The sequence below is a fragment of the Podarcis gaigeae genome (genome assembly GCF_964106915.1).
Source record: "Podarcis gaigeae genome assembly, chromosome: 13".
Classification (NCBI taxonomy): Eukaryota; Metazoa; Chordata; class Lepidosauria; order Squamata; family Lacertidae; genus Podarcis; species Podarcis gaigeae.
Genome location: NC_139689.1, coordinates 17,566,254 through 17,577,683, shown reverse-complemented (window position 1 = coordinate 17,577,683; position 11,430 = coordinate 17,566,254). Strand labels below are relative to the sequence as shown.

Sequence of the window (11,430 nt, the reverse complement as noted above, 5' to 3'; positions counted from 1 at the left end):
GGCTGATAAAATGCCGACTGACTTGGAGAATCTATTGTTTTCTGTATGTAAGAGATTTTATTTTAAACGGAAGAACATTCAGTCACGTGAGACCCCGCCATCTACAGTCTAAACTTCAGACTGCTGCATGGGCTGCTCCCCAGACACACCTTGACAATCTCAGAGAGAACAAGGCCTGGAATAGGAAAACGCAGACTTTTAAGTTAATGCAGAAGTGACAAAATTCTAGACTTTGCAGTTTCAAGGTGGCACGTTGGAATTCACCAGACTGAGGCCGTACTCACACCTTACTTTTAAAGGATTGTGATACCACTAAACAGTCATGGCTTCCCCCAAATGAATTATGGGAGCTGTAGTTTGTTAAGGATGCTGAGAGTTGGTAGGGGACCCTCCGTATTCCCCACTCATAGCTGCAATTTACAAAGCAGATTAACAAGCGATCCCTCTTCACTGGGAACTCTGGGAATCATAGCTTTGGGGTGGGAATACAAGTCTCCCAACAACCCTTAGCACCTTCGATAAACTACAGTTCCCAGAATCCTCCTCTGGATTTTTCCTGAGAGGGGACTTCTTGTATGGAGGACCATTCAGTTCTGATGCGAGCCTGGGATCCAAGGCCTGAGGTGGTTGCCTGGGCCTCTCGCCACCCTTCTCACACCCCCACTTCACGCCCTCTGTTGCCATTGTCGTCATCCTTCTCCTCTGACTCCTCCGAGCACACTTCTTCGTGGCTTTCCGCTTCCTTCTCCCCACACATTCTCTGGCAGCTCTCGTTCCAGCACATCCGCAGGTGGAAGTAGCCGGCACAGGTGATGATGAAAAGGATGGAGGTGAAAACCAGCCCCCACAGCGCCACCCGTTTCTCAGCCCTGCCATTTATGGTGCACTCAATCCGCTGCTGGCACCTGGGAGTCGACGGGGTACATACCCAATACACCCCCCAGAGCCTGGGCATCTGGAAGATGAAAATGACACAGAGGAAAGAGATCTCCAAGGCAAGGATAAGTCCCACCCAGATATCAAAGAGGGGGACACCACAGATGTTAGTGATCCTAGGCCTCTTCTTCCCCCTAGAAGATTCTCTGTGTCGGTCGTGGTGGTGGGCAGCTTCACACGGCGGGGTCGCGTGACATGGCTCAGACTCGGTGCATGTGCAGGCCGTGTCTCCATGGTAACACAGCATCGGCCCGGCAGCCATGCCTGGTCCGGACATGACCTGAGCCTGGCCAACGGGCTTGCAGTGGGAGTCTCCAGCCATCCATGGCTGGTTGCACACATCCCCATCACTCCTGCCTGTGGTGTCAAAGGTTACGTGGCGCTGGCCGTGCACCTTACACCCCTGAGCCGGCCTGCGTTTGATGGCCATGTTTGCTTTGTCATCTACCCAGGGATGGGCAGGGACATAGCCCATGCTGCCTTCGGTGTCTGACTTGCATTTGGTGGCCGTGTTGTATTTGCCATCATCACGGATACCTTGGCCGATGTACCTTTTAGGTGTTCCCATGGCATACCCATCAGCCAAACCACCCGATTCTTGACGGTCGGCGTATCTCCAATGGAGGGGCTCTCTGTGCTCGTCACCTGGCCAAGACTGAGGGGGCATTTTGCCTTTGTAAGGTGAGCCGCTAAGGGAGGCTGAGGTGCTCTTGGTGGCCACGTGGCACTGCTCCTTTTCACCGCAATAGGATGCCGCAGTGGTTTGCCTCATGTGACCTTGATGTGCGGCCATCTTGGTTTGCCTAGTGCCCGTTGGACCGTAGCTCACACTGGGGCCATACCCTTCGGCCATGGGAGCCGCATGCCCCCCGTGCCAATCATCCCAGTGGGTATAGTAAGGATGGTGGGCATGGTGGCGATGGTGGGCATGGTCGTGGCCATAGTGCCTAGGGAGACCACGGCGCCCAACGTTGTAGATGGTGGATATGTCGGGGACGCCACTGTGGGATGCTGTGGCAACAATGGCCAAGCCTTCCCCTTTATCCCTATCCTCTTTCTCTCTCCTCCTCTTCTTCTTCTTCTCCTTGGGGGTGGTGAGCCGCAGGAGCCCTACGAGAAGGATCAACGCGATGAATACCAGCCCCCATGTTGCTGCAATGGAGATGGGAAAATGTTGGTTGTAGCACAGGGCTGTGCAGAATTCTCGCGACAGGTCGCCTTCGCCCTCGGTGATACTGCAGCTGGTGTCGTCTTTGATCTTGTCCCAGGGGCCATTGGCAAAGAAGATGGCCATGATGCGGAGGCCCAGCAGGAAGTACCATGGGTTCAAGCCCTCGCAGTCGAGTGCACCGGAAAGGGAGGACAGCAATGGCCGAAAGAGATGGATAAGACCTGAGAGGATGATGGACATCTGTGGAGAGACAGGGGTAGGGGTGGGAAAGGGGAGGTTAGGCCTTGGGCAGGAACCTGCATTGGAATTCTACCCAGGGCCAGCACTGGGATTTGGTACCACTGGGCACTAACTGAGGTACACTCCACAACAGGGGCCCTACTGTCGACCCACAGAGCCTTTAGCCTCCTCCTTGCCCTCATTTCCTGTTCCTCTGTCCTATGCAAGCAACCACACGTGAAGGGAGGAAGCGGCTGTCTATACCTGCCTTGCCCTCTCCTTCTGGGTGTTAGCCACGTTGGGCTCGTGGCAAAAAAATGGAGAGCAGGCACTGTGACATAGAGAAGATGGACTTGCTCGGGGAGGGGTCCCACGGAAGGCCTCCTGCCCCCCCAAATCTAGTCAATGTGCTTTCATTATTTGGAGTGAGCCAAACTGGGTTGTGGGGTGAAGGGGAAAAGCACAGAACTCTCTTCCTCAGCTTCCAGGGTGGACATAGGCCCAGTAGATCAGGCCAAAGGCCCATCTAGTCCTGCAGCTGTCAGGCTTCAGGGAATCAGCTTCCTACCCCATGGCGTAAATGAGCAGATCAAGCAAAATGAGTTCGTACCAGTTAGTTTCTTTAATAAACACAGCGAAGGACAAAAGAAAGCATCTACCCAGAATGGAGGTGCTCCCAATTAAGGGTCACTCCCCCCTCCGTCCCTATTAATCTACTTCACTCCTACGTCTTGTATTCTGGGCTTGTAGCCTCTGTGCTTTCTGTTCTGACATTTTCTGAGCTCTCCATGACTTTGGAGATGAGGGTGTGTGTGGATACTATCCAAAGACTGTGAATCTGTTAACTCTATCTCTCCCAGTGCTTCTTCTCCTAGCTGTTCCCTATCCAGTATTTCCCAGCTTCTGCGTTCTGAACTATGCCCCTCTGCAAACCACTGTTCTAAATCTATGCTGTCCTCCTGGGAAGATTCAGGAGCAGAGCAGGGAGAGGAGGTGGCTCCCACCATTCCTCCTCATTGCAACCCTCCTCAGCACGGTCCCTGACAGGTGCCTGCTCTCACAGTGGCCACGCAGGACCTGAACACAACAGCACTTTCCTAATATCATACCTTCCAACATTCCTCAGATGAAAATGGACATTCCACACTGCCCACCAACTGACCCTGCGCAACACCCCCTCTTTTTTTTGTCTCACACCCCAAAGAGCATTTCCTTTTAGAAGTGACACCACCAAGACACAGCACACACGCCTCCACCGTCCTGAGAAAACCCCTTAATCCTGGTTTTATTTTAGTTTATTCTTTGGTAGATTTACAAAAAGAAAAAACACACCAATAATTAAATTTTAGAAAGGGGTGAGATTAGATACGGATGCACAAAGCATTTTTTATATTAAAAAAAAAAGGTCAAGACTCCTCGCACTCCGCTCTGTTCCCCCCTGGCTGTCACGCGGCAGCTCCTCCTCCTCCTCCTCCTCCTCCCCGCCTGCTCTTCGAGCTGCCAGAGGAAGGCCGGCAAGCAGTGTCCATGAAGAGGCAATGGGATGCTCCCTTGCACTACCACAGCGCCGGCTCATCCTCCTCCCTGAGCTCTGCGCTGGTGGGGCAAATAAGGACATTGCAGTATCAAATCAGAAACCGGGATGGCTTTTGTAATTCCAGGACTGTCCCTGGAAAATCAGGACACTTTGTTTGCAATTTGTGATTCCCAGGAACTAGTACTCAGAGGCTTATTGCTGGCTTGTTGTCATTGATAGCCTCATCCTACGTGCAACCCAATTTGCGCCTGCGGAGTTTAGATGACTTGCACCAAGCAGGAGTTATGCCACACTTTCCAAAGCATTTCCCCAAAGCTTTCCTGGTTGGAAGAAGTCCAAACATTTGGGAAAGTGGTTTCGTTGTGCAAGACCTCCTGACCAACTGCAACTGGGCAACCTGAACTGGCAGGTATGTGATCGAATCCCAACCGAAAACTGTGGCGGTCTGGAAGTGCCCTGTTTAAGCCTTACCTGCCAGGTTTGCTAACACCTGGCTTTCTGTCTCCAGCCTTCTGCTGCTTTCCAGAGTGAAACCTCAGTAAACAACCCAGGCTTGGGGAAACCTTTTCTGGAGCATACCAGCCCCGTAATCCTGCAGTGATTCAAGCTTGAAAACCTCTGGTCCAGCCAGCACTGGACTTCCCTTCCTCCCCTCTTCCGCAACTTCCATTTTCTATTGACTTTCACAGTCATCCTCTTTTGTCCACTCCTTTCTTCATGCCTGTTCCACCATCAGTTTCTTTCCTTCTGTCTCCTTCTCCCCCTTTCTCTGATTTGCCCACAGCTAAGGCCAACCTTTCACGAGGTCCTGAGGCCTTGTTCAGGCATTAGTCCCTGCCTTCCTCTGTTCCACTTGAAGCGGGTCACTTGGCCCAGATTGCAGGGCTAGGCCTGTTTACTTCCTTCAACATTAGCATGACAGCTGCTAGCAGAATATTCCTTTGTCAGGCAGATTGCTGGTTTGTAGTGGTTGCTTATTGTTTCATTCATGGGAACTAATAGTTAGGAGATGATCTCTTGACGGTTGGGAATACCTCCCTGAGCACCTCCAGACCCTTGAAATTGCTGTGTGGGTTTCAGTCACACACTTGCAAACTCAGGTTGTGCAATTTTTGTCTATTCCGAGGCTTTGCTCAGCAGACCCACTTACCCCAAAAGCTCAGAGTTTTTGTGATAAGCAAAACTATTGGGAAATGCACTGGGAAATGTAGGGTGACACTTCCTTTGAAGGAATGTCATCTAACCACTCCACAATGAATATCAGAATGAATATTCATTAAATAGCTTCTGGCTGCATATACCCTATACATTTAAATAACATGACACCACTCCCCACCTACCAAATAATCCTGGGAGCTGTAGTTTGTGATGGGAGCTTGGATTTGTAGATCTGTGACGGTACAGACTACAATTCCCAGGATTCCTTTGGGGTGCGTGCTTTAAAGATATGGTGTGCATGCAGCTGTTGCCTAATCTCCCTGCAAACAAATCAGGACACGTGCTCAGTGAGCAGCTCACCCGGCAGTGCCCTTTGCTTCTGAATGAAAGACGGGAACACAGAGAGGGAGTTGTGTTGAGTTGTGTTGACTGAAGTATTGGATCTCTCTCTCTAGAGAGATATGATATAGGTACTGGATCTGCTGCCATATAGGTGTGTGTGCTTTCTATGCATATTTCTATGTAAATACATGGAGCAGACCTAAGGCTCCATTTGAATTTAAAGCAGCATCCAGACACCTATGGTTTCCCTCCCGCAAGGACTGCGGGTTCTTAAAGGTGTCCAGAGTTGTTAGGTGACTCCCTACTCCCCCCCCCCCCCCAGAGGTACAATCCTCAGAGTGGTTTAACAGTCAATCCCTCTTCTCAAGAAGCTCTGGCAAATGTAGCAGTGTGAAGGGAATACGGTTCTCCTAACAATTCCCAACACCCTTAACAAAGTATACTTCCCAGTATTCTTTGGGGAAAGCCGTGACAGTTTAAAGTGGTATGATATTGCTTTAAATGTCTAGTGTGAGTGCCAATGCCTCTGTGGCCCCTCCTATCAGCAGGAAGCAAGACCTGGTAGAACTGTCTCTGGAAGTTTCCTTCTCTCTTACGTTTCTTTGGTGGGACATTTTCACAGCCCCCATATTCCTTCCTTCTGACTTGCCTCTCCTCACATGTTTTCACTCATCTAATCCCCACAGTGGACTCTTTCAGCCACTAACATATTGCTATGGGTTTCTAGGTGCCAGGCTCCCCTAATTCCCTGGGTCCAGTAGGTGTTAGAATTCAGTCAAGGCTTGGGGAGCTAAACTGGATGCCAGACTGCTAGATCTTGGACCCAGCTCCCCATGTCCAGGAGATCGCCTGGGAGATGAGCCATTGGGAGGAAAGGTAATGGGCCTTTAAGAAGCCAAGGAGAGGGGGCTCTGTGCCAGACTCAGCTCAAAGTTAAATTAGAAGATAAAGCTGGTGTTTGAAGCAGAGATTTGAGAGTTGTCTAGAGTGATGTGTATGCTGATAAAGGCAGCAAGCTGGAGAGAGGTTCGGAGCATATGGCTCCCCCCAAAGAATCGTGGGAACTGTACTTGACCACTGACATAACTGCAACTCCCAGCACCACAACAGACTGCAGTTCCCAGAAATCTCCTAGTAGTGCTTGAGCTATAACATAGAACACAACTACTTTATAAGATGACCACCCCGCTGCCAGCTGCACTGGGCTTTGGTTAAAACTCTGCCTCTCTCCCCTTCCACCAAACATGGGATAATGCATTCCAAAATCCTGCTTTACACTAATGTGGTGTCTTGTCTGGCGGTACATATGTTTGCTTATTTTTGTGAGATTTTCTTTTAGTATTATTGGGTTTTTAAAAATGCTTTGATTTCTAATCCGCCTTCATTTTAAACAATCAGTTAATAAATGCGGTGAAATTCTCCTAAGCTGTGAACTGCTGCCTTCAAGGCTCTCTCATCCTCCAGGGCCTTCCTACCACATGACGTATTGTCCCGAGGTTCTGAGTTTTCTTGCGTGAAGTGACTTAACCTGCCATGGAGTCGCCCCCTTGGCAAGTTACTTCTTTCGTTTTATTTCTCAGAGAACAAAACCATTGGGCCAAGTTAGCTCCTTGTCCCTGTTAGCCAATAAATGTACGTACCCCTGTTCACTCCTCTCCGTACCTGATAACTTGGCTACGTGGGTTTCCCCTTCTTCTTTCATCCGTCCTGCTTTGGAGTCCAGACCCTCTTGTCAAACCACAGCTGATCCTGAGTCCTGCAGTGTATATCCTAGTTTGGAGGCAGCCAAACAACCCGCCAGTCAGACCGAGAGCACAGGTGAAGACACCGACAACGTGTGGCAGGGCCCGACAATATATTGAGTCACTCCCTGCTCACTTGGATTCCTGCCCTGGCCAGGCAGCCTCACTTCTGCTGCCAAGAAATTCCACAACCGCCCACAGGGCACCTCGGGCTGCTGTGGCAAAACAAAGGCTCGTCCCGATTATTAGTGTGATTAAAGCTTCTGCACAGAGGAGACCGCATCCGAGGATATTTTGCAAAGGTTCCTGTTGCATACACAGAGAAAAACCCCGAGACTCTGCCCCTAAAACCGCAAATGTGGGAAAAGCTGACAGCTCCCGATTTCCCTAAAGATAATGGGAAAGAACCATCTGTCTCCCAGATTATCCAATTTCCTCTGACTCCCGCACAAACCCGCCTCTTTTGCAAACTTAGAATGACAATGACAATGAGAGCCATTTGCAGCCTGTAGTAAAGCACCAAACACCTTCCTCATGCTAGGACCAATGCTGTTTTTAGATGGTTCACCACACATACTCTCTCAAATTGCTCAGATGAAAATAGAGACATTGCTCACTCCCCACCAACTGACCCTCCTCAACCCTTTTTTTTTTTTTTTTTTGTTCCCCAACTGCGGAGCACTTCCTGTCGGAAGAAGGGCAGGTGCCGCCACCACTATGCCAATGGGACACAGCCCACATACCCTCCATCGTCCTGAGAAAACCCCTAACTCCAGCTTATATTTTATGCTGTTCTTTGGTAGATTTACAAAAAGGAAAACACACACCAATAACTAAATGTTAGAAATGGGCAAGATTAGGTTTCCAGCTACGTCACAAGTCAATGGCGGTAACTCCTCGCTGCTCTCTGTGGGCAGTGAGGAGGTTCAGGCAGGGGAAAGCCAGGATTGATGATGCAAAAGTCCTGGCAATGTTCCCCAGTGGGGTCTGGGGAGCTCACTGCATTGCGCTGCACCACTCAAGCCCGTGTCTGTCATGGGCCAGGAGTCAGCTTCACCTGCTGAGCAGCAGCCTGAAGGAGCAGGAAGTGAAGTGACTCCATCAGCCTTCTTGCTCCTGATGAGAACCTGCTGGCTCCAGCTTTTTAAAGCAGAGTTTCCAGCCTCGGTCAGTTGCTGGAAATGACATTCGTTGTTCCTGACCAGACCTTGCTGCTTCTTACTTCTCGTGACCATAGACCCTCGGCTTTCTTGACCCCCGTATCATCTGACTACATGAAATGAGATACTCCTGACCTTAGGAAAGGACTGGACCTTGTTTGCCGACTCTGCCTCCAGGCAAGTTCCCCTCTGAGACTTGGCTGGTTGGCTGCCTTCCCCCTCCACTGAGCTCCCCTCACACAGAGAGCCAGTGTGGTGCAGTGGTTAAGAGCGATAGACTCATAATCTGGTGAACCGGGTTCTCTTCCCCGCTCCTCCACATGCAGCTGCTGGGTGACCTTGGGCTAGTCACACTTCTCTGAAGTCTCTCAGCCTCACTCACCTCACAGAGTGTTTGTTGTGGGGAAGGAAGGGAAAGGAGAATGTTAGCCACTTTGAGACGCCTTAGGGTAGTGATAAAGCGGGATATCAAATCCAAACTCTTCTTCTTCTCTGCCATGGCTGGCAGAACAGGACTATGACAGTGTCTGCCAACTTGAAAGGCAGAGTGCGTGCGACCTGGGAGTATGTGCCTGCCATGGATGAACCTCTGTCTCAGGCATGATTTGTGGTTGGTTCCTCAATAATTTGGACAATTGGCATTAATCAAGAGGTGCTCTTTGACCGACAAGGTTTTACTATGCCTTTCTCATTCGACCAAGGTTGAATGCAATTTCTTTAAAATTATTCCTGGACTGGACTAGGAGTGCTGTTGGAGGAATGGAGTGTGTGGGGGAGAATGAACTGCTGCTGAACAGATGCGGTGAATGAAGCCGAATTTGAGAAAAGATATTGCTTTTAACTGTGCGCTGAGGAAGAACTCCAAAGTAGAACTTTAATGGCGGAGTTTGGATATGCACTCTGAATTTATGGCTGCAGTTCGTACGCTAGTCTGTAAACAACGGAAGGAATGGAATGTGACCTTGTACTATCCATATAAACACTGCAATGAACCGAACAATGGAAGATAGTAATTAACTCTCCCAGCACACAAGGTCCGGAACAACAATGAAATGGATTATTTATAAGATGTAACGGAGGTGTTGTTTATAAGGTGAAAAAAGTGGCCAGCTGGAAGAATGGTTTAACGGCAAGTGAAGGGTGTCAACTGGACTCTAAATAAGAAATGATACGGCTATGCGAGGAAATGATGATGATCGTATGTTTGGAAAAGGGATGGGAAAGCTCATTTTTAAGAAACTGTATTAAATTCATTTGGTTCAATCTGTAATAATTTGGGGAAATAAATAATTTGGGGGGGGAGAAACAAAATGGGCAAGATTAGATGGGGATTCACAAAGCATTTTACGTATTAAAAAAACAAGATTTTGCTCCTCATTTCTTCCCACCCAGGGCGACCGTGACCTCTGCCTGCCCCTCAGTGTCACATGGCGTGTTGGGTGGAGGTCCTTGGCGGCCACAGTCTCCCCTCCTCCTCACCTGCTCTCCAGCAGCTGCTATGAGCTGCCCAAGAGACGATGCCGGAAGCGGTAGTCATGCAGAGGCCATGGAGAGGCAATAGGATGGTCCCTTGCTGCTGTCACCACTCAGAACCACCACTGGCTCATCCTGCTCCCTGAGCTTGGCGGTGGCAGCACTGGCGGGGGAAATCGGGACATTCTGGGATCAAATCAGAAGCCGGAGCGGCCTTCATAATTCCAGGATTGTCCCTGGGGAATTGGGACACTTTGAGGGTTCAGGAACCCATGCTTCACAGGAATGCCTATCTCCCTCAGGTTTGCCAAAGAAGCCTGCTTCTCCTTGCCCAACAGTAGGGCTGGGCCTGTCGATCATCATAGTGTCCCATCGTCTTTTCTATGCCAGCAGCTACTTGGGGCTTGCTTCAGGTTTCAGGGGGCTTTGGCCAAAGTGATTTTGGGTGGATCCCTCCTCTATTGGTAGACTCTGGTAGCCTTTACCCAACAGCTGAAGGTGGTAGCAGTGTTCTGGGTCGCTTTGCAGAGGGCCCTCCAAATCCTCCAATGAAAAGAGGGACGTCCTACCATACCCTAGGGACACTTGGAGGGTCTGTAGTTTTTAAAGCATTGCTCAGAACTCTGTGAGGGGCAAACTACAGTGCCCATAATTCTTTGAGGGAAAGAGTGTATCTCATACTTGCTTTAAAGGTATAGTGGGTATGCATCTCCATCAGAGGTAATGCAGGCAGGCAGACACAAAGGGCAGGACCTTTTTGGTGGTGACACCAAAAGTAAAGAATAGGGGGACTGCATCAACACCCATCTCTTCCCACAACGTTGAAAACTTGAGGGTGGTTCCAGACAGGGACTTAATGTTGGAAGTGGATCATTCAGCTATCAGAAATAGGTTGTTAGAATCTGTTTTTTTGTTTGTTTTTAAAGGATCTCTGCAGAGGAATTTGAATTAAACAGGGGGGGTGGAAATACAGGCTAACATTTTATGACATCATGAGGCAGCTGCAAAAATTGCACATGAATGAGGAGCACTGATCCCATAAATGGAAGCACACCAAACCCACCCGAGGGATGAGGGAGCCTGTGGTTCTCCAGGTGTTGTTGGATTCCAACTCCCATCAGCCTCTGCTAGCATGGCCAGTAGTCAGGGATGATGGGAGTTGTAGTCCAACAAAAACATCTGACGAACCACAGGTCCCCCGTCCCCCCCCCCCCGGTTTAGGGAGATCCCTGTCCTGTGGAACCTTTTGAATTCGTTTTTAATTATGCTGTTGCTATTTGGCAAGATTGTTTCTTTTCATCTCACATTTTTATTTTTCATACTCATCGGCTGCTGTGGTTGTTAATGTTCTTGAACACCGTGCAAATTAAGTAGATAAAAGTCTTTGTCTCCAGCGGTGAGAGGAAGGCACTTTATTAAACTGGTGTTCAAAGGCCTGCCGCTTCTAGTGCTGCAGGTAAGTTATATAGGCCACCCTGACTACTAGCGATTGTGAATTTGCCTAATCCCCATGTAAAGGCTGTCCCAAGCTGACAGCCGTCATCACATCTTGTGGTAGGGAGTGTGCAGTGTGGGAAAGGTGAATTTCAATTCACCTTTATTGGATCATCCAGGAGTCTAGTATTGAGAGGAAGAAAAACTTCTCTGCATTGATTTCCTCTCTACACTATGTTTATTCACACACAATCGACC

The 11,430-nt window shown here is 49.4% G+C and overlaps 1 protein-coding gene across 1 annotated transcript; it reads right to left on the bottom strand.

Moving 5' to 3' along the window:
• Positions 1-82: 82 nt before the first annotated feature.
• LOC310829200 (uncharacterized protein) lies at positions 83-7,252 on the bottom strand. The gene is made up of 2 exons (XM_083707426.1): positions 7,026-7,252; positions 83-2,347 (listed from the first exon to the last, which is right to left on the bottom strand). Exon 2 carries the CDS (start codon positions 2,345-2,347, stop codon positions 653-655), a length of 1,695 nt encoding a protein of 564 aa, XP_083563552.1. The 5' UTR covers positions 7,026-7,252; the 3' UTR covers positions 83-652.
• Between the last annotated feature and the right edge of the window lie 4,178 nt (positions 7,253-11,430).